Source organism: Helicoverpa armigera, chromosome 4, assembly GCF_030705265.1.
Source record: "Helicoverpa armigera isolate CAAS_96S chromosome 4, ASM3070526v1, whole genome shotgun sequence".
NCBI lineage: Eukaryota > Metazoa > Arthropoda > Insecta > Lepidoptera > Noctuidae > Helicoverpa > Helicoverpa armigera.
The window spans coordinates 5,104,150-5,130,613 of record NC_087123.1 but is presented as its reverse complement, the minus strand read 5'-3'; the positions used below and the strand labels follow the sequence as shown (position 1 = coordinate 5,130,613).

The 26,464-nt window shown below is 37.1% G+C and overlaps 1 protein-coding gene across 8 annotated transcripts; it reads left to right on the top strand.

The window, feature by feature from the left end:
• Positions 1-438: 438 nt before the first annotated feature.
• Positions 439-26,121, top strand: LOC110384112 (2-oxoglutarate dehydrogenase complex component E1). 8 transcript variants are annotated; one of them, XM_064034084.1, is made up of 23 exons: positions 439-598; positions 2,385-2,495; positions 4,948-5,082; positions 8,053-8,203; positions 8,547-8,614; positions 12,175-12,277; positions 13,370-13,448; positions 14,216-14,392; positions 15,825-15,973; positions 16,240-16,325; positions 16,690-16,869; positions 17,264-17,444; positions 17,863-18,081; positions 18,398-18,591; positions 18,890-19,143; positions 19,460-19,572; positions 20,204-20,391; positions 21,187-21,280; positions 21,580-21,772; positions 21,901-22,038; positions 22,365-22,529; positions 23,280-23,375; positions 24,499-26,121. In XM_064034084.1, the coding sequence occupies exons 2-23, from the start codon at positions 2,409-2,411 to the stop codon at positions 24,596-24,598; spliced, it is 3,150 nt and encodes a 1,049-aa protein (XP_063890154.1). In that variant the 5' UTR covers positions 439-598; positions 2,385-2,408; the 3' UTR covers positions 24,599-26,121. The 8 variants fall into 8 exon arrangements, with proteins under 8 accessions (XP_063890154.1, XP_063890149.1, XP_063890153.1 ...); XM_064034079.1 differs by lacking the exon at positions 12,175-12,277 and adding an exon at positions 10,521-10,653; XM_064034083.1 differs by lacking the exon at positions 12,175-12,277 and adding an exon at positions 9,357-9,474.
• Positions 26,122-26,464: the final 343 nt, after the last annotated feature.

Genomic DNA, 26,464 nt, shown 5'->3' with positions numbered 1-26,464 from the left:
CCCGCTGATCCCCCCAAAGGATTGTTCCCCCCAAAAAATCCCCCGTGGGCAGAAAATACCCCCAAATTTGGGGGGAATCCCCCCAATCTGGCATCACTGATTGGCACTGACATTCATGATAGTGATCACAGATAGTGCTCAAGAACCTTTACGGCAATAATGGAGATAAACGTCTATGAACACCCTGGAACACAAACCATGATTACAAATGATAATATTGACAAAAATTAAAAAAGTCGAAATCATTTAAGGTGCTCCCTATTACAGTCAATTGAATTGCGCAATATAGGGACTTCCTTCAGATATTCCTAGCTACCAAATCACCATATTCGCTGAAACCAGTTGGAAACCTCAGCACTGTAAAAGTTGGTAAAGGTTTGAGAATATCAGCCAAAGAAATATATTTATTATTTTACCCTGTGAACACTGAACTTCAATTTGACAGCTTGTTTGACAGTCCACCTTTCGAGAATCGACGAGACGATTGACGACGGCAGCGACGAATCAGCGAAAAGCATGAATTTTTGAATTCTTTCAATCAAATTTGACTGTGCTTGCCAGACAAGACAATTTACTACACATTCGAATAGTGTCAAAGGTAAATTATTGCTCAAGATAAAATAAACTTAGGGAATAATATCGAAACGGGTACGATGAAATAGGAACGGATACATATTTGATACAGCAGTTCTTCGACGCAACATACCTATCACATTTGGTACGTGAAAAAGTGAGTTATATAACCTTGAATCACGGGACTTCAGTATTGATCAGTTCAAATTTCTGTAAAATATTCTAGTGTGGTTAAAGTTTATCAGGTATGTTAAGTTTTTTTTTCTAACTTAATGAAATTCCGCATTATATGACGCAATGAGTGTAAAAGAGGTTAGGAAAACTGCAGTGCCCTGTTCTGTATTATTTGTCTCTAAGTTCATTTAAACGGAAAATGGGGCTGAATTGAAATGATTATATAATCCGGCGGGTATTTATCTGTTTTAGAAAGTAGTTGTGCATGATCTATGAGGATCATGACATTATTACAGAATTTACTGTCTCCTTTCTATTCCACTAACATCTGTTTTCATCTCTACCAATGTTTTCTTTGACCAATGTGTGAAATAGGTGTCTGTATGCTTTTTTCTCAGTTGTTTATTCATGTTCATGTAAAGGGATTACATGTAACAATTCAACTTAGTATTGTTTATGCTGATATAGATTATTATCATTCTAAGCTGATACAAGCATTGTATATTGGATTAAATTATATTTTTTTCAATACCTCTCATCAATCCATATGTGCTTCCGTTTTTTATTCTAAAATTTCAAATCTTTAAGTACTTCTGAAAAATAATCAAGTATTGTTCATGTAAACACAAGTGATTTCTCCTATGGCCTTGAACTATTTAATATAGTCTATAAATATATTTACCACACATGTAGTGCATCTATATAACAGTTTTGACTACCTGCCAAATTTGTACATACTAGAAAGTAGATGGAAAGGTAGTATGTACTATAATTATGCCTTTATTATTTTGTTTATAAATACCTGTATAATATTTTTGTTATAAGTATACCTTTTATGTACTAGCTTCAGACTATGATATAGTTCAAGTATAGCTGGTGGTAGCTTAGTCATGAAATTGTTTCAGTCCTCCCATTGGTAATTATCAAAATACAAACTTCTACGTTCAATAAAATAATTCTTCATTTTAATAATTCCTTTCTTAAACTTCATTAATTATTCTTTTCTTTATTACCTTGTTTAAGTAATTAAACGGTGAATAAAGAATTGTCTCAGTGCAACAGATTTCTATGTGCCAGTTTCTCTGACATTGACAATGTTGTGTCCTAAATTATTATCTCTTAGTTCTTTGCATGTAGAGCATATTTATTTAATGTGAATTTTATCTTGTTTTTTACATCTTAATTGCAAGCAAATCAAAGTATAAATAAATATATTTATATATTGTTATTCTTGAAGCATTCGCTTTTGCTGACCCATTGCTTCTCATAATGAAAAAGTAAATGACAGCAGGAGAAAGAAATATTCCCAGGAAACAACTTACACAAGTGCCTTATGGCATAACACTCTCATGCTGACAATAGCTTTTATTTTTACTATTTCCTATTTTTATACAACCTTGTGAGAATTTAAATCCTGTATTATGGACTCTTCTATTGTGTAGAACCTTATTATTACTGGCAGCTTCTTTTTCTTTGGAAAATTACACCTTGCCAGGCACATCACACATTTAACAACAGTAAAAAAAAAACACTTCATTCTATGTCATGAATATTTATAAGTTGAACTTAAAAGTGCAACTCATGGTGATATGATAGACAGTCTGATTGGCAGTTCATTGAATAATTCTTGTTTACAGATCTGACACTAGAACGAGACAATCATGCATCGCGCGAGGGTAATTTTTCAAGTCACAAATAAAGTCGGCAGCAACGACAGGTTCGCCTCATGGCTCCTGAACAGACCCCAGGTAAGTTATCTTAATTTCTGTTAAATTCTAAATATTTTTATATTTACTGCGACTCATAATTATCTTCATGATTCATAATTCCAAGGTATTATCCTGAAAAAATATAACCAATGTCGTTCAGGGACTTCCCAGTTCTTTTTTCTTTTAATTGGTTCTGTACCTAGTTTAGGGTACAAGCAAATATGATAAAATGTTTCCTCTACCTACTACATCGTATTGTTAAGTACAGATCTCATCCTATAAGGATCCCTAGAATATCCTTACTTTCCTATTTAAAGTTATGTAACATACGCCAAAAGTACACGTAAAACATTCGCCAGCTCTTCACTAATAAGTTCAAGGTTACGGCCATGGTCACTACCAGTAAACTGTGACCTTGTCAAATGACATACAGCCCATACAGGCAGTATCTAATTAAATGCATAATGTATCTATACCTAGGTACTAATATTATAAAGCTGAGGAGTTTGTTTGGTTTGAACGCGCTAATCTCAGGAACTACTGGTCCGATTTGAAAATTTATTTGAGTGTTAGATAGCCCATTTATCAAGGAAGGCTATAGGCTACTTTTTATCCCGGTACGGGAAGTAGTTCCCACGGGATGCGGGTGGAACCGCTGGCAGAAGCTAGTAAAATATAAATGCATTACAACAGATTAATGATAGGAGTATTTTTACTTGATTACGCCTAGCATGGGCGTCATAACGACAAAGTGTGAGTCACATCACGTGTCTTGTCGTCAGAAGCACATACTCGATTACACTAGTTCGTAACCGCCTTAGATTACTAAGTATGTGTCAGTTTTAGAGTTGTCCCACTAAAAAAAGAAAGGAGTAACATATAGACAGCCCTATTTTTGCATATTTGATGAAAACTCATAAGAAAGGTGATGTAAGGTATAATATTCTGTTGTCAGAAAAAGTGCTGGCTTTTGGATTATCACTAACATAATCTATCATCACTATCTATTTGAGGATACATTTTGTCATTTGATATTTAGTACCTACTGCATCACCTTAAAAAGTATTTTTAAAACAGCGTAATAATCGGAAGTATTTAAGGGTCACGACAATTACCATTACTGATAGTTTCCTTATTATCCTGTTTTAATTTAAACGATGGCCTTATTAAGGTATTAATAACGAAAGTTCTTGGAAACAAGGTGACGCATTTCTCGTAGTATTTACTTTATCCTTTATACCTACCAGTATTTTATGGAAATTATCTTTTTTCGCCGTAGTTTGTCGAATCAAATGATCTGCTTACAAACAAACTTGTTTTTTCGTTCTGACACATTTCCGCAGAATTTAGTTATTTTGACAAAATATGTAGGAGTTGATAAAAATGATTCGCCGAATTTATAAATTCCTAATTTTACCAAGTTTCAATTAAGTATATATCCGGGCAGCACGTTCTGACTAAGTATTATTCTGCTAAACGAATAATGGCTAGACTTCATTATAAACTGTCCCTGAAATAGGTTCAATATAATGCTATATTTAAACAGGTGCATAGTCTCTTTTTCGATACCTTCGTCTACGAATCTGGCTTATAAAGTCGCCAATATTTTTGTCTTCTAGTAAACCTAGAAAACCACGTTATTTATCCTCCATAAATTCAGCCTCAGGATTTCCACTGCTGAACGCAGGCTTCTCCTATTGACTTCCAACTCTAACGTCATTGAGCGTAGCAGTTTTCTTAAAAAGTTCAAACCACCCTGAAATGGTTGACATTGATTTCTATAAATGCCCTAAACGAATTGCCGCCTGAATACCAGAGAGTCCTATTTCAAAGGACTCAATAAGTAACAGTTACACCAATTTAATCTAATTGGTGTTTACGAGAATTATTATCATAATTGTCTCTGCTTTACAAGTGACAATTAAAAATGTTTCTGAGAAAATTCTTCGTATCAGAATTTCTGCAGTGGTCTATTTGTAGCTGACGATCGATCTGTTCGTATATTGTACCTGTTATAGGTATTGTTTGTTGTGTAACCGGCGTGCTAGTCCCGCCTCTAGTCTCTGTATCTTCGTGACGAGACGGCCGAGCCCCTTTGTTACTCTGATAAACTTTGTTCTACATCGTTATCTCACTGTCACCTTGTTGTTTTTTTAACCCAGACAATTCCAACTTAATTTGTGATTGTGTTAATTGCTCGATATCTACAGAAACTTGATTATGTATAGCGAATTCTGGCTTACAAAGACAATTGGAGGTATGCCAAGCGAAATGTGTTTGCCAGAAGAGAGATTTATTTTCATGTTTGAATGTGTTTAAAAAACAGACTGTAGTATTTTGTGCATGTTGACGTCAGTTGACGCAATCAACCGTATGTTAAAGTGCTTAGATATATTGTATAATACCGGTACCGGCATTACATTAAATATGGAAATAAACGAGTCTTACTTTAAAAAGACTTCTTTAACAATTATTTCTTTTTTTAATACAGACAACTGCTGTCCCAGTAACCAACTTCAGGCATACCAGTTCGGCGGCCGCAGAGCCTTTCCTCAATGGGTCCAGCTCGGCGTACGTCGAGACTATGTACAACACATGGCTCGCTGACTCCAGTTCTGTTCACGCGGTAAGTTTCGCATACGCAGTGCTTAGCAATTAGTGTATTGCGATTTTTGTAATCAGCGGCATATGACCCGGATGGAAAATCATTTTTATTACTGCCTTATCTATCTCATTGCTCGATAAGTAAGTACGTCGTACAGTCCAAGATGAAAGTCTACACGTTTGCCGTATCATCGAAATAACAGCCAAGGACAAAGACATAATGCAATGAGTGCCTAACGAAACTAAAATGACTGCTCTCAACTTTTATAACAATAGGTCTTGACATCTATTATGTATCTACAATATTGCCTTGACATCGAAATGAATGACCAGAATAATTGGTTGCGCTGTGAAGTAATAAATTGACGTTAAAATAAAAGATATTCTAAATGGAAAGTTTATGTTGATTGAAGGTCGTTGTTTCTTGAGAATTTAAAATAAATAATGAGGTGCACTGATAAAATATTTAAATACTTATAAAATAGTGTCTAAAATAAATCATGCAGGTTATATTATCATATCGATATAACCTTCTACTCTAGCTGGTGTATTCAGTAATGTGACGTAACTTAGTTACGTGACACTGACACCTAATAACGTGACCGTTAAGATATTTTCCCCTAACGATACATGAAGGCTGAGAGTTAGCTAGATACTGTTTTAGATGCTAAGTACGGAACATGAACTTGAACAACTATCGACCCTCATCAGTATGAGTATACTAAGTATGAACATATCAGGGAAAACTCGCTTAAAAAAAAAAACATCTTCATCCAAATCGGTTCATTCGGTCAAATTTATAACACCCCTATGTCGCGGGTTCTTCAACTTCAATATAGGAACAACTCTTAAATTTCCTCTTAAAACTTACACATTAGCCGTTTCGTGTCACTTAATTGGGCATTTATTTGTCCTTAACTTTTCGCATAAATTATTCCAGTTTGGAGGGATCTGGATAATAATAAAGGAAGGAAAATTATACATTTTTAGGAGGGACTCAGCTTAACTTCAGGGTTTTTTGTGCAATGAAATCGAGTAGATATTAAAAATGACTGCATGAAGTGTGTAAATATTTACTAGACATATCTTTGTATATTAGTATTAAAATGAGATTAAGTTGTGTGTGTAAAAACATTATGATGCGTTTTTGTTAGTAATCTGTATTTTCTACCCGTGATAGCGCTGCGGATATTGTTGAACAGACGTCCCTGATAAGATAACCATTCTATATGAACAAGCATCCTAGTGTTATCTTAGAGTTTTCACAGCTATCTACGAATCAAAAGGTGTGATCTAAGATCAATGTAATGCGTCAATGGCATCCGGAAACTGACGTATAGATATCTATGGAAAGCTTGCTAGCATTGGCGCCAATAAAAGCAATCAAATAGATGATTTGGAAACTCAAATAGCAAATATTCTAAATGCTAAAGTGAGACTCAATGTCACATTTAATAGTACTTGAAATTACAATACACATGTGCCGAAAAATATTCAGTTAATAAATAACTATTTTAAAAGACCATTGCCCACATGTGCCGTATGATCTTAAAAACAATAACCTATTGAGATTGGCTAGATCAAAGCAAACATTGATTCAACACTTGAGCGATAAATTGTACTAAATTGTTCTTCCATTTACGGGTAGCATAGGCTCGTCTTGTCTAGACGAGGCCTAGACTGTTGTTATTAATTCGATTATATCGATAGACAGGTACTCTATTGATTGACTATTGTGTAATATACGCCTCATACGATCTTGATGCAGCAAACAATAGGGAGGGAATGTCCCTGTCACAAGAAAATAGTGATGGTTTATAAAATGGAGATAAATATCCCATCCTAAAATGTTTACAATAAGCAGTTTACTTATAAATGGACAATGAAAGTCAAGGTCAAGGACGCCGACTGAATCTTCTACGTAGTAAGGAAAGGAGATGTTAACAAGTGTGAACTGACGATCCGTGCATTACCAATTCGCAGGTGATTACTAAACGGAGGCGGTTGTAACTGGATTTGAATTATCTCTTTTAGCTGGATCAATTCTAGGAAGGTCTGAGTTGTTGAAATGACCGAACACGCCTACAGCAAAGAATTGTCGCTTGTTATGAACACCAATGTTGTATGCACATTTTATGTGCTGGTTTCTGAGAATTGCAAAGGTTAAGCATTCTGTTGGTGTTAAATACTCCAATTCCTGGTTGTGTATGTTTCTTTATTGAACTAGGTACACAATTCATTGATCATGCAGTTTCTAAGAAGGAAAAAAATATGAGGAGAAATTTTCATACAAGATAGGCACAGCTGACAGAGTATGGACAATATCAGATTATGAATGATTGATTACAAAGAATTAGAGTTATCACTCAAAGTCTCAGCTTTCCTCAATTCAAATATTATTCTTCTGTAAAATCACTGTTCAAAAGATAAGTGATGTACGCCTCATGTGGTATCATGCATCTTAAGTAAACTATTATCACGCATGACAATAGCGTATCTACTTAGTAACAGTTTTAACAATACCTGCCTGATGTACTTATTTATGAATTTGCGTCATTTTATTTAGAAGAGCACGCGCCATGTCTGGTGCGTGACGTTGCACTATTGACGTATGACGTTAACGATTTATTAATACCACAAATCGTTATTGCTATCTATGGTCTTTTCTTAAATAACAATTAATTTGGAACAGGAAAACACAGACATTTTATGTTATGACGAAAAGGCATGTCTGGTTTTCAGAGTTGTGTACCTACTTACGTATGCTAAGTGTTATCGATTTTTACGGTCTGGTCTGGGTGTTTCCCAACCTCGTTACTTGACTACATTTTCTGGGACAAATACCGCATTACGTCACACTGCATTTCTGCTTAATGGTTTCAATTCGGATATACCACGGTTGTACCGTTTTTTTGGATTTGAATCTTCTTCTTCATATCTTAATATCTTAGATTTCTTAACAAAATGCAATAACTGAACTTAATCTTTCTAGTCATGGGATGCATTCTTCCGCAATGCGACGAATGGCGCTCAACCCGGGTCGGCGTACACCGCGCCGCCCAACTTGGCGCCATACAACAAGAACGAAGTCCCTCTCACGTCGCTCGTACCCTCCGGCGCTGGCATGCCATCTATCGCTGCAGGTTTGTTCTATAGAAAACTCTAGAACTTTCTTATGTAAAGATGAATATGACAGATTGTATGTATTAGCTTTCAATGAGTTTTTACCAATTTGACATTTCCCTTCTATAAAGTATGCTTTTGTTTTGAGAGGACACAAGGGTTTAACTTGCGTACGATTGCAGATAGTACCAAACTATAGAAAGCTGTACAAAAAATTGAGTATGTTTTTTACTACAGCGCAAGTGGAGACAAACATTTTAATGAACTTTATGAACCTTAACTATTCGATAGAAGATGAAGTCTTCCTAAACAGTCCTAAGGACGTTTATAGGAATAAATTTAAACTAATTTATGGTTTAACAGGATCGCCAATCAATGAGAAGATCATCGATGACCATCTGGCAGTGCAGGCTATCATCAGAAGTTACCAGGTGACCAATATTCCTATCTTATCACTGCAACGATTTCTTGTACAATATTCATTATTGTTTGCACTTTTTGTCCCTTACACGTGATTTGTCCTAAACTCAGGGAGCTTATGTACCTACGTCACATATTTTAACTCCAAGAAATTCAATTAAGTTTTGTACTATTTTCGGTCATAAGCTCCCATACCTGATGTGTTTTCCTTTTTTGTTTTGTTCCCAGTTTTTAAACACATTTACTTAAAAATATTAGGGTCTAGGTAGTTTGTTATTTATTTACACTTTTTAAGAGCAGCTTTATAGTATTATCATTTTAGGTTGTGCTCAAATTAAGACAAATGCAATTTTATGCAATAGGTCACGCTAGGTACAGTAGACTTTCCCGTGCCTTATTTATGTTTTTGTTACCACACAATGTTTAGTTGCTCTAATTTTGTTAATTTGATAGTCCTAGTTGGTTAGGAAGTATCAATATGTACACATTAAAACTATGTATTTTTTTACAAGAAACAGTCGTTGTTACTGCGTGTGTAACATTTGGCATAGCGGTTTCAAGACTATTCGTACAACAAGTCTAAATTCTGTTACACTGCCTAGCGACGAAAACATCTTCTATGATTGAATCAATTTTGTAATTTATTCGGTGGTTGAAGTGGCATCGTATGGATGCGGTTGTTGTGTGTAGTCGCTAGGCGGTGGATGTTTGCGATTTGGGCTAAAATGTGACGTGGTGGCGGGTGCGTGACAGGCTCGCGGTCACCTGGCGGCCGACGTGGACCCGCTCGGCATCACCACGGCCAACCTGCCTCAGCTAGGCATGCGCGGCCCAAGCTCCGAGCTCATCATGAGGAAATATTTCAATTTTGGTACGCACGACACGAGGGATATGTCGCTGTCGTAATTGGACGCAACACTCGTATATCGTATCGTTTTTATCAACTTTGCATTGCGTGTCACTGACTGTTGTGTTTCGTAAGCGATTTTATAACACACATACATATTTTTAACTAGTCATGCTTATGGGAGAATGCCACGAATGCCGAGATGTGGCCTTGTCTAGCTATGATAGTGTAGCTTTACACCATGCAGAACACCACATCGCCATACAATGAATGCATCTTTGATTTATCACTGTAATAGTGTTGTCCTCAAACTTTAAATGTTTGATTTATGCGTATATGACGTGCGTCTCGTATTGTAGATAACACATTTTGTTTAACTACACTGCTTGTGTAATAGTTATTTGTTCGAGGAAATTGTTCTTGCATATGCATGTGTGTAATAAACTCGCTGTCGATTGATACCAAACGTTTTATTTTGCTGTAGTTTTTGATTTCAAGCAGTTTTAGTCACCAAAAATAATCCTAACAAAGTAAATAACCATTCAACATTCAATAATAAACAGGTATATAACAAAACCAAACATTAAATAATTACATATTTATAAATTCAAAATATAATTATCCATGAGAACATTCATTACTTCATTTGTTCATACAAAAATAACAAGACCGACATAAAATGCTAGTCTCAAAATAGTACAAGAATCTAAATTAAACGAAATAATTTAATGTCTGTCTATCTGTCGTTTTAACACACGATATTTAAATGGCCAGGAGCTGCCAATAATTGCACGTTTGTGGGAATACTGAGGTCTATAAATTATCTTTTCAGCTTTCTTTTTTTTACATGTATACTGCGTAACAATCTTATAAACTTTCCAGTCTCTTCAACTACCCTTAATGATAATACTACTCGCATATATGTACATAATTTCTATAAGTAAAATATGCAACGGGTGTACGTATGTATGGCCGCTTTTTATTAAATGTATCTTATGAAGGGATATTTCAACGAAGGGGACAAAATTTTGATTGATTTGTTACGAATATCTTTTTTACGTTGGATGTAGTCTCGTGGTCACCTAGTGGCGCAGTTAGACCCGCTGGGCATCGCCACCGGGGACCCCACGTCCAGTGGCGAATGGCACGGCGGCTTGCGAGCCTTCGCAAACGAGGCCGTCATTAGACAACACGTCAGATTCGGTATGGACGAAACTCTATCACGTATTCCAATCGAGAGCACTGATGTCAAATGGACTTCGCAATTATACATCATTAGCGCCAAGATAAGATAGTTTATGTGTGAATTGTAAACCCAAACAAATAATTAATTAGTGTCTGTCCATTTGACATCAACAGGGTTCAAGTGCTGAGTAACGCGTTACTCGTGTCTTGTCGGGTGCGCGGTCCAGTAGGGGGTTAGTCTCGGTATCACACCTTGCACCGTCTGATTGCGGATATGGTCCTGCGTCCACGCGCCTCCTTACACTTACCTCTATTGTACCGTCTGTAGTTAGTTATGCTTTATGGTGCTTGGTTTGTAGAACTTCTAAAAAGTAGTTATGAAAAAGGAAAATTTTGAATATGGAAGATTTTTTTGACATTTTAAACTGCTGTTAATGAAATAATTGGCATAATTAAAATAATTGAGACTAGCTTTTTGAACACATCGGTCATACTAAAATGTTACTAATTAACCGAATATGACTGTTTGTTTTTCCACATTGTTGTGTTGTGTCAGTGGAAAAGTAACTATTTTATAAGTATTAACAAATTATGGTTTGGGTGTTAAGGAGCTGCTTAACAAATCGCTTTATCGTCATATTCCTTTACTAGAAAGATGAAAGATTGAATTTGAATTGTAAAATATACTTTTTTTATGAAAACTAGGACAACACTTAAATAGAATAATGCCCAAAGGACATGCTACGATTGTTCGGATATTTACACACAAATACACACAAAAATGTATGTCAGGATGAGCATAGTACACAAACTACAGGTGGAATGAATTAGCCTAGATATAATGGTCAGCCAATTTTCAACTTTATATCTTTGGTCATAAAGTTGATAAGTGGTCGGTCATGTAGTCATGAAAGTCTAGTATAATTAGGTATGTATTACAAGCTAAGACGGCATTTGTAAGACAGTTATTTAATAGCAAAAATATCCTGTGTTTAGGAACCTAAATAACATGTATAGTACCTACTTATCATTATTTAGTGAAAACTTGTCTATAGATACATAATACATTGTAAAATACACATAAGACTAAGTTACTAAACTAGTTGTACCTAGTAGATAGAATAAACTAACTTAGGTTTGCCAAATAGATTTGTCATGATTATATGAAATGTTCGATGTTAGAAATTAACAGGTACTTAGGTAGGCATAATTCTGTAACCACTATATTAAACTGCTTCATTTGAATATTATACCACTCTTGCTTAACCACAGGGACATTATGTTTTGCTCCCAGATCAGCACCATATATGACATAATATTTATCTATTATATTCTAACCAGCTGCAGTCGAGCTCTGCGAAATAACTCACTAATCCCCAAAAACCTTTTATTTTGAAGCAAGGGAACATGCCTCAAGCTATACTTATATTATCAAGGACTTTAATATTTTATGTTTTTTGCTTATTTTTATTTTTTACCCAATCGTATCGGCAGTTACATAATACACGCTAAATGAGAATGTTGTGCACTAAAAAACAGATCCGGGGACATCACATAGCGAATCTCGACCCTTTGGAAATAGCGAACAGCGCTTTGATCGGTAAAAACAAACGGGAGGTGATTCACAACAGCTACAGGTTTGGTAAGAATACACGAGAACCTGAAATACAGAAAGCACCATGGTCGCTCGTTGTCTCATGAGTAGGTAGTTATGGCGGCGAAGCAATGTTCGGCTACAATTTTCCATTTGCAACACTCAAAAAATTCTAACTCCTAAATGTAAATATGATGTAATTCCAGGTGGATTTTCCCTATCGGATTATATTCCTAGGCAGAAATTCGTTATTAATGCAGATTGGCACAAAACCACTAATTGAGTTTTATTGTTTCATTGTTGCAGTCGGATTATTTGGACTTTTTATGAACAGAATTTATCGACAAAGTCAAAACAATGTCAATGGTCGCGTTTATTTTTATTTGCGTTTTTATTTTCTGTTTAATTATGTCTGTTCGTAAATCGATTCGAAAGCTGGTAGCCATAACTACAAGATCATAAGTTATGTGGATGTAACGCACAAGGTCCTCGGCTCGCACGCACAGTTGCTCATCTCTATACCTATTTAAGTATTCATGATCTGCACGATTATATTCATAGTTTATTTATTATTATTATATTGGTGGCATGTCTGTATTTACTAGATTGTATGAGCATTAGCATGTATCTATTTACTGCATGAAACTGTATTTATCTATGGAATATCCATTTACTATAATTGTACATATTTTATTATTATAAAAGTACTTATATTTCTGATTGTGGTGTATACAGATATAAATCTATATCGTTGTTTGGCATCGAAGGATGCGCTAGTTATCTTCAGCATTTTATTCGGTGTTGGAAACTTTCCAAACAATTGCTCTCCACTTAAGTAAACAACAACACTGTTGCTGCTGATCAAAGTTTACTTTCATAACATCTATACTATATTGATGCACCGTGTATTTGTTAATGTAAAGTTGTCATTTCTGTATGAACGTAAAATCATGGGATGATGTTGTAACGAAAACTAGAAAAGAACCTAGTAAAGGGATATGATATCTTTCAACTTGCTTTATTTTGTGCTTCATCAAGGGTTAGACATTCTCATATGTATAATGTTGCATCGTACTTGGGTAGTTAAGAAGAACTACTGATTAAAACGTTCGTACTCTGATTGCGCCTTATATGTTTTAGATGAAGCTGATATGGACAGAGTGTTCAAATTACCATCAACGACTTTCATTGGCGAAAAAGAGAAAGCGTTACCGTTGAGGTAAGTTATTAAAAATAATTATGTTTAATTTATTACGTAAAGAAACTGTGAAAGGTGGGTACGCACATTCCACACAAAAAAATCTTTACTTATACTGCTTAGTACAATGGACTGTCTCAAGGCATACATTTAGGTACCTTGTCCAAGAGTGTACAAAACATTTTAATCTAATCAGTAACCCCAATTCGACAATACACTATCTAATCCGGGGTCTGAAACTATCTTCAAGGAATCAGACAATAATCGTCTACTAAATCGAAGTTCGACGCAAAAAGATGTGTATTATCTCAGGTACTGATGTAGATAAAGCCTTGTTATCAATATTATTGTGTGGACCTTAACCTTGTCTTTCAACCACGCCTATGTTGAAAGTTTATCGCTTTCCTCGATAACGATTGCAACAGCTGATTGGATTTTAATCCCAGTAAATAAAAATCTAATTTGTATGTTTAGGTAACAATATTTGCGATAGTTACGCTTTCTCTAAATTTGGTACACGAACGTGGTTAATGTATGAAATCAATTATGTTACGGCAATAAACCTCACCTACTACCGATTTCATGTATTTTATTGACAAACCAATGGGTCTATAATCGTACAAAATTCGAATTAAGAACCTTTGTTCGTCTCACAAACTTCCCAAAGGTTTGTTAAATATGAATCTTTTCTCTAAATACATTTTTCACGCACATAACTTTCAGGGTCGAATAAATTTCGAGGTTTTTTCTTGCCGATTTCCTCTATATATCGTTTTATTACATTTCAGAGAGATCCTGAACCGCCTCGAACAGGCTTACTGCAACAACATCGGTATAGAGTTCATGTTCATCAACTCTCTGGAACAATGCAACTGGATCAGGCAACGCATCGAGCCCCCCAATGTTGGCAAGATGAGCAATGACCAGAAGAGGTTGATCCTCGCACGTCTTACCAGATCCGCTGGGTAAGTTCTACTGTTTAATGGAAATGGCGTGTCAATGGCGATTTTCAAGTAATTTAGCACATATGCGCATGTGGTCCTGTCCGTCACTCGCTGATACCTATATATAAATATAGCGCTATACAGTTTTCCGTGATATCAGAAACACATGCAAACATACATAAAGGGGTAATATATTGGGATCCGAATTGATTGATGAGTGTTTCACCACATTTGGTCTTTCTAAAGTGATCCATTTTTTATGGATTGCAATATCAGCTGTGTGCTTTTTGAGCATCTAAAAGCAATTGTGAAAAGGTACATTTTATGATTCGCTACTTCGAGTTGTTTGGTATCTAATCTTGTCTATACAACAATAAATGTGAAACATATGGTGTTCATCATGGCTATTTCTGTCTATACTATATCAATATTATCAATCCTCCAAGATCGATATCACCTTGAGTGCAAAGTCAAACTACCAAAAACATAATATAGTGTTTTACTGGTAAAAATGTACCTTAGTGACTATTACATTAAATGAACAGTACCTAGTTGTATTCAGTATTATGGGGTTTGATTAGATGCAAACCTAAAATCTCAAGTCTTCAAGAATCTTCATAAAAGTACTCTTAACTAGTTAGCATCTTGCATACGTTGAATCCTTTTTAACCTGATGATGGTATGATGATAAAATGTCACCCATATAAGCTGAAGCTCTTTTAAAAACAGTATATAAGTGGAAAACATACTCATAACCTTGTTACAATCATGTTTAGTGTGGCCACTTCTGTGGAGTGTGAACAATCACATTACGTTGTCACAAAGTGGATCACTTGACGGACAATTGCCAATTACTGCAAAGTAACGTTTCTTGTAATGACGAGATTTCCTCTTTGTTTGTACTACATGGCGTTATACAAGCCTTTTGCCTGGCCTGGCGACAATGCACTCGGTAAATATGTTAGATAAGAGAGGCCTTAGAAATATTATGCATTAAACGTGCAGGGAAAATCGATATTACAACATCTAGGTAACATACAAACTTTATAGTACTCTGGGTTAGAAAGAAAACTATTTCCATATTTGACAAAACCAGTTGCATCATCATAATATCATCATAATGTAGACTGCTTTTTTCTTGTTATGATAGACTTAAAACTATAAAAGATTAAATCTAATGATAATAGAACAATAATACAGATTAAAAGTAGGCGTGTTAACATATCAATTTTTTCTGCTTGTCACCGAATTACGAAATGATATGCTACTAAGTACTATGTGGGTTTTTACCATTTTTTACAGTCGTCATTGGCAATGTCAGCAATTTTTTTTCATATCTTGGAAAGGAGAGTTGTTAGACATTAGGTACTTCAACATAATCCATCGATTTCCAAGAGTCATTCCAAGAAAAATATGTGTTCTAAAAATGCAAGTAACGTTTTCTAATGTTCAGATTCGAGAACTTCCTGGCGAAGAAATGGTCGTCAGAGAAGCGTTTCGGTCTGGAAGGCTGCGAGATCCTGATCCCCGCCATGAAGCAGGTCATCGATGTCTCCACTCGTCTTGGTGTCGAGTCCATCATCATGGGCATGCCCCATAGAGGTAATATAAATAAATAATATTAAAATAAAGTAAATTATAAGTAATAATAATAATTGGAGATACGCAATTATTAGTTAAAAGGTATATAAGTACATTGGGGATTATAAAGGCGACAACATTTATGTTAGTTGAAAGAATGTCGTGCCTTCTTCCAAACTTCTCATTATATCAGTAGTTAAACTTCCTTAGAATTCTCATAAAGTTAAATATATGTGAGTCTTTCTCAAAAGAAGCTATCACGTTTTCATTGCAACTGTCCTCCTCAGGTCGTCTGAATGTGGTAGCTAACGTCTGCCGCAAGCCTCTTCACCAGCTGTTCACGCAGTTCGCCGCCCTCGAAGCCGAAGATGACGTAAGTATTTTTCTATTCGATATTCAAAAACATTCTTTAGCAAAAACAAAACACAGAAAACAAAAGAACAAAACTGGAGCTTGTATCTTCCAACTTTGTATCTTCAATAATCCCTCTTGGTGAGCTAATAGTATAGACGCCAGCAGGTCAACCTACCCGAATCAGTCAAATTTTACCAATCGAACATCAACCTTCCACTATTGTGATAAGGTTGAAAATCTATTTAAGAAATTTGACAGATTGATGTAGGTTGATGTGCTGTTGTCTTTACGTATTAAATATGGCGCAGTGTGTTTTTAGGTACGTATAAATATGTTTTTTCAACAAAATTAAATTAATATAAAAAAATATTTTCTTTTCCTAGGGCTCCGGTGACGTGAAATACCACTTGGGTACATACATCGAGCGTCTTAACCGTGTGACAAACAAGAACATTCGTCTGGCTGTCTGCGCCAACCCGTCTCACTTGGAGGCTGTAGACGCTATCGTGCAGGGCAAGACCCGTGCCGAACAGTTTTACCGCGGTGATAACGAGGGCAAGAAGGTATGTAGTCTCCTTTTATCTAGCTTTATTATTTTATGCGTGTCTTTTTAAATGCCGTAAGATTGATGTAGCCAACTAATTATCTTAAATTTTCTTCAATAGTAACCTAAATTAATTTTACGAGATCTTCAATCGAATCAAACAATTTGTGAAGCTGGTATACATCAAAATATTTGTTTTGACTCTTTACAATTACATTTAATTTCTGAAAATGTGGATTATTCCTATAAATCGGATAAGGATATTAGACTTTAAATTCAAAATGCTAGTTAAGTCCTTCCGTTCCAAATACCTGAATACTTGTTTTTATAAAAGCTGAAGAAATATTGATTTAAATAATATTAAAAGCTTACCATAGCTTATAAATAATAATTAACCACGATATCTTCTACAGGTCATGTCCCTCCTCCTCCACGGTGACGCAGCGTTCGCCGGACAAGGCGTGGTGTTCGAGACGATGCACTTGTCGGACCTGCCCGCCTACACCACGCACGGCACCATACACATCGTCGTCAACAACCAGATCGGCTTCACCACCGACCCCAGGCATTCCCGCTCTTCTGCTTACTGTACCGGTGAGTTTGAGATTATATAACTATAGATCGTAAAATTGTTGGAAAATTTAAAGCATAAATTTTTGTCCTTGCTGAAATCTTTATTGATTTTCTGATCTGTTCACCACATTTGGCGAGCATCTGAACGTCGCGCTTATGCGTATGAACAGCGTGAATTTAATATCATCCATGATTATGCACTATGCACACATCGCAAACCTATAAAGCTGTGACCTGTGGGTACGCTCGGCACAAGCTCAATGGCGGAGGGAAACCTTTAGTCAGACGTTTGTCATTGGCACATAGTATTTTTATTTCTGCTATTACAGCGTCAGTAATTTGGTTTCTCTGAAACTGTGTACCATAGAAATGTAAGCGCAATAGTCCTAGTAATTTCATTCAGTACATGACACCTACTTACTTCTCACATTTCCTTCAGACGTGGCCCGCGTCGTAAACGCGCCAATCTTCCACGTGAACGGCGACAACCCGGAGGCGGTGATGCACGTGTGCAACGTGGCGGCCGAGTGGCGAGCCACCTTCCACAAGGACGTCGTCATCGACATCGTCAGCTACCGCCGCAACGGACACAACGAGATCGACGAGCCCATGTTCACGCAGCCACTTATGTACCAGAAGATTCATAAGACTAAGCCCGGTAAGTCCATTTTGTCCGTTTATATATGACCATAAATGAACCATAACCAGCCGTATATATGCCGCATAAATTGGTCAAATCTGCTATTTGACAACTGGTTTAAAGTGCAATTCTCCGTTACCATAACAAAAAGTGTTATGTTGTCTCTTTCTACTACATCAAAATTAAGTTTGACAGAGAGAATATTTTATAATATTATCATCATTCCTGGCTTAGCTATCTTGATTTATTTATACTCGCTCATGGTAACTTGTGCACCCAGCACGGGACTGTTGCTTAAAATTTGCCCAGGCTACAATGTAAATTTTCTCCACAGTACTCGAAAAGTACGCCGATCAACTGATCAGCGAGGGAGTGGTCACCGCCGAAGAAGTGAAAGACGTAAAAGACAAGTATGAGAAGATTTGCGAAGACGCGTACACCCAAGCCAAGCAAGAGACCCACATTAAGTTCAAGGACTGGCTCGACTCACCCTGGTCTGGCTTCTTTGAGGGCAAGGACCCCCTTAAGGTAATGAAAAAATAGTCGTGGTTAATTTGAAATAGCTAAAGTTCAACTAACATAACAGTAATTGTAGAAGTCAGAAAGTTAGCCTTACCAAAGTTTATTTTCATACCTAGATACTGGGCCGGGTAGATAAGTTGGGGAATGGGTCATAAAACTTGCGTCCTAAAAGCCTAAAAGTTATGATGAATTGTGGGGCAGAACAACATCATTTCAGATATTCTTTAGCTATTTTAAAACTGCACACTTTTGATACCTTTTTTAAAATCATTATTAATTATTAATATATCATTAACATTCCCAGATGTCCCCTACCGGCGTAGTAGAAGAGACTCTAGTGCACATCGGCAAGCGTTTCTCGTCGCCTCCTCCCAACGCGGCTGAGTTCGAGATCCACAAGGGTCTGCTGCGTATCCTGAAGGCTCGCATGGCGATGGTGGAGAACAGACAGGTGGACTGGGCGCTGGGAGAGGCCATGGCCTTCGGCTCCCTGCTCAAGGAAGGCATCCACGTCAGGCTGTCCGGAGAGGACGTCGAGCGAGGCACCTTCTCACACAGGTCAGGAACACTTATTGAAAGTAATTCTCCCTCTACGCGAAAATCTGAAAACTTTGTTCCGACATTATAAACGAAAAAAAAATTTGGTTAAAAGGAAAAAAATATATAGGTGTCGAATATGAAACCTTCCTACTTTTTAGAAGAGGGTTCGATCTTATAAATGCTAAAATAATTACCAAATAACACATATTTTTTAATTTCAAATCTCTGCAGTATTATTTTGCTTTTGACTTTTGATATGATTTACCAATTTAGTTTTGTCTATAACCCTTCAACCAAGTTAGTTCATCACAATAACGCTAGCATGTTATGACAGGCATCACGTGCTGCACCACCAGAAGGTGGACAAGGCGACGTACTGCTCGCTGTGCCACCTGTACCCCGACCAGGCGCCCTACACCGTCTGCAACAGCTCGCTCTCCGAGTATGGTGAGTACAACTGATCTATTACACAACTAGCGACTCGCTCCGGCTTCGCACAGGATAACAGTATTTCTACTTTTTATTTAATGTATGTTATTATACATACATATTATGCATAAACCTTCCTCTTTAATCACTCTGTCTATTAAAAACAACCGCATAAAAATCAGTTGCGTAGTTTTGAAGATTTAAATATATGTTACAGCCAAAGTGATTAAATATATATTATACATAATGACTGCCATTGTATATAATACCCAAATTGACTAGACAGTGTGATAGATTAATCGCTTTATCTAGATCTTATTCATAATAGCTGGTCAAAGTTAGCCAAAGTAATAAATATGGTATAATCGTCTGACTACTTACTAATTCTTAGAAACGGCTCAAGTTATTATCGACTCTTTATATGATAAATCATCAAATGATTCCTCCCACTGTGGGAGAGCAGCGTGAGGGACTCAGAGAGCGTGAGCGTGAGCGTGCAGCGTGAGGTCAGACTGTTAGTGGCTTAAACCCACGCGTTGAACAACGCGCGCCGCACAGACAGAAAAAGCAACTTTGTTTAATACTATGTAGTGTTACACACATCACCGATCTTCCAGTCTGATTTGTAACTTTTCGTGTTGTTATCCAGGTGTCCTCGGCTTCGAAGTAGGCTACTCAGTAACAAACCCGAACGCTCTCGTCCTGTGGGAGGCTCAGTTCGGAGACTTCAACAACTGCGCCCAGTGCATCATCGACCAGTTCATCTCCAGCGGCCAGTCCAAGTGGGTGCGGCAGTCCGGCCTCGTGCTGCTGCTGCCGCACGGCATGGAGGGCATGGTGAGTACAGCAGCGACCAGCTCATCTCCAGCGGCCAGTCCAAGTGTAGCGGCAGTCCGGCCTCGTGCTGCTGCTGCCGCACGGCATGGAGGGCATGGTGAGTACAGCAGCGACCAGCTCATCTCCAGCGGCCAGTCCAAGTGTAGCGGCAGTCCGGCCTCGTGCTGCTGCTGCCGCACGGCATGGAGGGCATGGTGAGTACAGCAGCGACCAGCTCATCTCCAGCGGCCAGTCCAAGTGTAGCGGCAGTCCGGCCTCGTGCTGCTGCTGCCGCACGGCATGGAGGGCATGGTGAGTACAGCAGCGACCAGCTCATCTCCAGCGGCCAGTCCAAGTGTAGCGGCAGTCCGGCCTCGTGCTGCTGCTGCCGCACGGCATGGAGGGCATGGTGAGTACAGCAGCGACCAGCTCATCTCCAGCGGCCAGTCCAAGTGTAGCGGCAGTCCGGCCTCGTGCTGCTGCTGCCGCACGGCATGGAGGGCATGGTGAGTACAGCAGCGACCAGCTCATCTTCAGCGGCCAGTCCAAGTGTAGCGACGAAGAAATTACTAATTTAGATAGCAAAAAAAATATTAGTTTAAAAAACTAAAAACACACTAGTAGTGTATTGTCAGAACTCGAACGTGTGCAAAATTTCATCCTTATTGAAGACCGGGAAGTGGATCAATCAAATTGAGATTCCACGATTTTTTACGTACATAGTTACAGGGGAAGCTAATATAAGCGTGTTAAAAAGAAGAGAACATGCTTTTTATTACCGACACCTTAATCGTAATTTGTTTTGTAATTCTGTAGGGTCCCGAGCACTCGTCGGCCCGGCCTGAGAGGTTCCTGCAGATGTGCGCCGACGACCCCGACTACATGCCACCTGAAAGCCCTGACTACGAAGGTTAGTTATCTTTAGCCACATTTTTATCATTTGAATAGTAAATAGTCACGAATTGGTTTGATAACGGGTGTTGAGTAACAACTTATAATATGTCCGACTGTTATAGTAGTAAATAAATTATTAAATCGATGTTAATCACTCTAATTTAAACACCTTGTATTGCATTCCTTGCATTCGTGATTGAAAAAAAAACTTCTAAATTTTTTGCTTAGCTAAAAGACAGATTATATTTTACCGCGTTGATTTACTTGTCTTCCAAATCATTATTCACCTTTTCAACTCACCTTCTAAACACACAGTCCGCCAACTCCACGACTGCAACTGGATCGTGGCGAACTGCTCGACTCCCGCGTCGTACTTCCACATCCTGCGGCGACAGATCGCGCTGCCCTTCCGCAAGCCGCTCATCCTCATGACGCCCAAGTCGCTGCTGCGTCACCCCGAGGCCAAGTCCTCCTTCGACGAGATGAAGGACGGATCTAGCTTCAGAAGGTAGGAACTGAATATTATAAGGCTTTTTAAATTTGAGTGTTTCCGCGCGATGCCGATCGGTGTCAAATGGGCACACAAAATACCTAAGTTAGCTATAAATCGTTCATTATTTTCTTTGTACTATTTAGAGTGATTCCCGATGACGGAGTCGCCTCCCAGAACCCGCAAGGCGTCCGCAAGCTGTCGTTCTGCTCCGGCCGCGTGTACTACGACCTGCTCAAGCACAGGCGTGAGAAGGGACTCGAAAAGGATATTGCTATTGTCAGGTAATGTTAAAAAGTGTTTAAATAAATATCTTAATCCTCCTTCTCATTTTGAAGTCATAGTGCAGTCATTGAAACATTATTGCTCCGATTTTTTTTACCGTGAACCGAATTGCATACAATTTTGGAATTACGTTCATCTTATACTTAAATTCAAAAGTGAAAATGATTTGAACTCCGCAACCACCCTGGGGGTTACTTTTGGGCCTTCCAGGAGCAATTCTAGAAAAGAGTCCCGGTTTCCGCCACTGCTAGTCAACCATTTCCAATCCCATTGAAATTGCCTGGACATCACTACCATATAAATTAACTTAACATTTCTTTAACAGAGTTGAGCAAATCTCGCCGTTCCCCTACGACCTGATCAAGGCCGAGATCGAGAAGTACCCGAATGCCAACATCGTATGGAGCCAGGAGGAGCACAAGAACTCCGGCTACTGGCAGTACGTCGAGCCCAGGTTCCGCACTCTATTGCAGAACCAGAAGACCGTCACGTATGTAGACTTTTTATTACGAAAATAACTTAACTTTTGCAATGAAATTTAATAAAGCAACATCTATTTGCAAATGTGCATGTAGGCAGATCAGAATATGCCTGTAACTATACGAGCATTTTGCTGTTTTTACCAATTTTATGAAAACCTCCCAAGGGATTATTCTTTTAGTAGGAGTTTAATTACCAGTAAAGTAATGGTAGACGTAATAAATTGGTATAACGGAATGAAGAAATGGCTGATTGCACTATGTAGATAGTTATTTCAGGCTTAGTATAATAATAAAAAAATTAGTATAATAAAATTAGTATAGAAGAAGAACAAGTTCCAAGCAGATATGGCAAGTTACTGTTCTGAACTACTAACCTACCGTGCTAAGAAGACGATGGAATTGAACTGAATAAATATTTCTAAACAGTGGTCAAAAAATGCAGCTTGAGTTTCGGTTTCACAATTTTCGGCTTGCATGGTTTTGAAATTTGCATGTATGGTAATTCACCGATCCCTTTAGTTTACATTTCCGCATAATACATTATACGATGGTATTTTCCTAATTAACACAGTGCACTAACGGCGGATTTCAATAACTTATCTATCTGTTAATTTGCTTACTAAGAGATAGGATGATATGACATTTCTTGTATGAGCAAGTGTCAAAATTAAATATCCAGTGAGCAAATTAATATATAGATCGAATATTGGGACTGGCCGTAAGAGTTACGCCATAATCTATCTGGCTATTGGTTGCAGTGCTAAGCCTGAAAGGGGTAACTGGTTTAGCCAGCTTTTCGGGCGGGAAGAGAAGCCTGTCTCGGTTGACGATGAACCAGTGCCGCGCACCATTAGGTGAGCTCACGGCATATGGCGTCCCTTCCCGATACGCATAGATGTTACACATTCACGCTACCACGCTAAATTCCTATCTAAACTAATTATACTTATTTTGAAGCCAAATTGAGGGTACAAACAAAAACATAAAAATACAAACATACAAATTGAGGACCCTCCTCGATTTTTAAGTCGATTAAATTCTGCCTAAAAATAGAATAAATTGTGACGTCACATGTCATGCCTGTAGGAATTACAACTCGTAATACTTCTAGGAATATAACTACTTTTGTAAATCTATGAAAATTTCAAATCAATAAATCGCCTTGTTGGCTTCACGATAAGAAAATTTTAACAAAACTATATTAGCAACTATTTTGTAATACTTGGTGCTTTTTCTTCTAAAAATCCGATTGCTTTACACTGGCCTGGCTACATGCAGCACCCCATCTTTTTTGTCTTTATCTCATTAATTTGTTTTTCCAAAGGCTTACAGATCCACCGGGTACATAATATTTTTAGATCAGTTTTGCTTGTTTTGATTTGATGTTACCGTTTTAAGACAGTAACTAAGGAAAATGGGAGTTCAAGGGACTGTCTTTTAGATGAGTCTTCAATACTTTTCAAATTATTAAAAAATAATTAGATTCGATTATACATATAATAATTTTGAGTTTAAAGTTAAAAACTTCTGTGTTAATTATACACAACTGGCTCTGTGGGTCTATAACTGGAATTATAATGTTCGCTTTGACGTTTTGTCACTGATCTAATTGCATTTATCTCTTTTTTGTATTTATAAATTCATTAAATGTTATTATTGCAACGGAACTCAAGCTGCAAGAACTTATTTTTCATACAGTATTTTATTTTTTTATGTAACAATGTTATAAGGTTAACCAGTTATTTTTTATAACGTGTATGTATATATAAAAATATTTTGGTACAAAGAGTACGTAAGGTGCTATAGTTATGTATGTTTTTTTTATGTTATTGCTCTGTTTTTATACACGAATTTGTTTTTTTAACGAACCTGTAACTTTACTCTTTGTCATGAATCTGTATTATCAGTTGACGTCTAGTACTATTTTATGTAAAACAAAACTTACCAGAGTAATGTTAAATTTTCCCTCATCTGCAGTTACCACGGCCGTGCGACCGCCGCCGCCCCCGCCACTGGATCCAAGGCCGCCCACAACAAGGAGCTTAGGAACCTTCTCGAAGAGTTCTGCGTGCTATAAACGAGTCACCCACTGTCAAACACGAACATTAGCGATGGCAAACCCGAATGGCTAGCTTTCATGCAACGCAAACACGGTTATACTACCAATCAAATACAGCCATTCATAGACCATCACTATCAAACTATATACTGTTCAAACAAAGTAGACAAAACAAGATTTATGCCATATTAAAACCACATTAAATAACTACGTAATTTATCTCGAAAAGCAATGTATCTTTGACATGATCATTTATTTTTGTCGAACGAAATTTATTTTTGTATAATATTGAAAAATATTGTTTTTCTCCTTACTCTCAGTATTTTGTTGTAATTCTCTTCATGTTTAGGTAGATTAGTTAGATAAATTATTATTTATTTATTTAATGTAGCATACGTGATCTGTAGACCTACATAATTTATTTTTATTGTAAAAGCAATAACGTAGTCTCACGTAGTCTCCACTTTAAGACGATGCGTACTAGATAAATAATTACTTCAGAAACGAAATGGTACATTAATTACAAAATAGCGCTAATACGCTGGTTGTATTATTTTCATGTACATAATGGTTTATTTTTTATAACTCGTATTCGATATTTTTGTTTTAGTTTTGAAGTTGAAACGTTCCTTTTGCTAGTCCGAGGGATACGTACGTATAGACATTGGTAATCTTATAATGAAGCGCTGAAATCGCACTTGGCAAACGACATGGAAAGTAATTGGACATATTTTATTTTAATAATTTTTATTAATTGTTTTTGTTTTGCGAAAATATATACAACAATATAGTACTATAATGTCCGTAAATAATCGTAATTCTGTTGTAGAGAGTTCGCTTGCAAGTGCGGTTGTTACCACTACATACATAGCGTCGCTTAACGATACTGTACATGAGATATTATTAGTTAGTGAGTTAATGTCTAGTAACTAGGCACCAGTTTTTAAATAAATTGCACCTTAGTACATAAAATGTATGTAATGAATAGTGGTACATGGTCAGGTCGTTTTGGTTTGCAACCTTCCGGCCCCTGCGCATAGGTTTAGTTCGCTCATAGTTACCGCCGTTGTGAACGGCACGTTGTAAGGAATAACACCAACATCCAACGCTTTGTATAAACCGACGCATACTATAATTATCTTGTCTGTAGTCAATCTTCGAATGTATCTATGTCGTTACCTAATATGTACGTAGAATTTAATGAAAATGGTAATTATCTCACTATTGTGACAGGTAGCCACGTGTAAACTTAAGCTTTATTCAAAATCCTAGTATTATGTGACATTCAACCTAAACATTTACTGCGGTTTAGCTTTCTAACACTATTCGCATGTGTAGGTGCATTGTTTTACCTATTGTTAAAATTAACATATTTTGATGTTCACGTATTTTCGATATATTATAGACTCAGGACGCCGTTGAAGAATATCAAAGAATTTAATGATAGGCATTCTTTTGGCAAGTACTACCTGAGTCATTTTATTGCTAAATGTTAGTTTGATTTAGTTATTTACAAATAAATATACTATTAATTGAATAAATACTGGTTTTATTTTCTACGTGCTGTACAATTTCGAAATTCGAAAATACCTTTACACTCACCCCCTTCCTATTCATATCATCCTTTTGACTGCTTTAGGTAATTTATAACAATATTCGAAAAATTATTCAAGGTTGTGTGATTAAACCCCTGACTGATAATAGCGTAAACAAAAGACAATCGCTTAAATACACAAATAGAAGTGTGTCGTAATGAAAAGCGCAATAGATCACAGTGCCCTTGACGTCGCGCGGCTCACCGCACTCTTGGAGCACTTTCAAGATTGTTATCGCTCGCTAGTCTCATTTCAGCTCACAAAGCGGTCTCCGCTCCCTATTTATAAA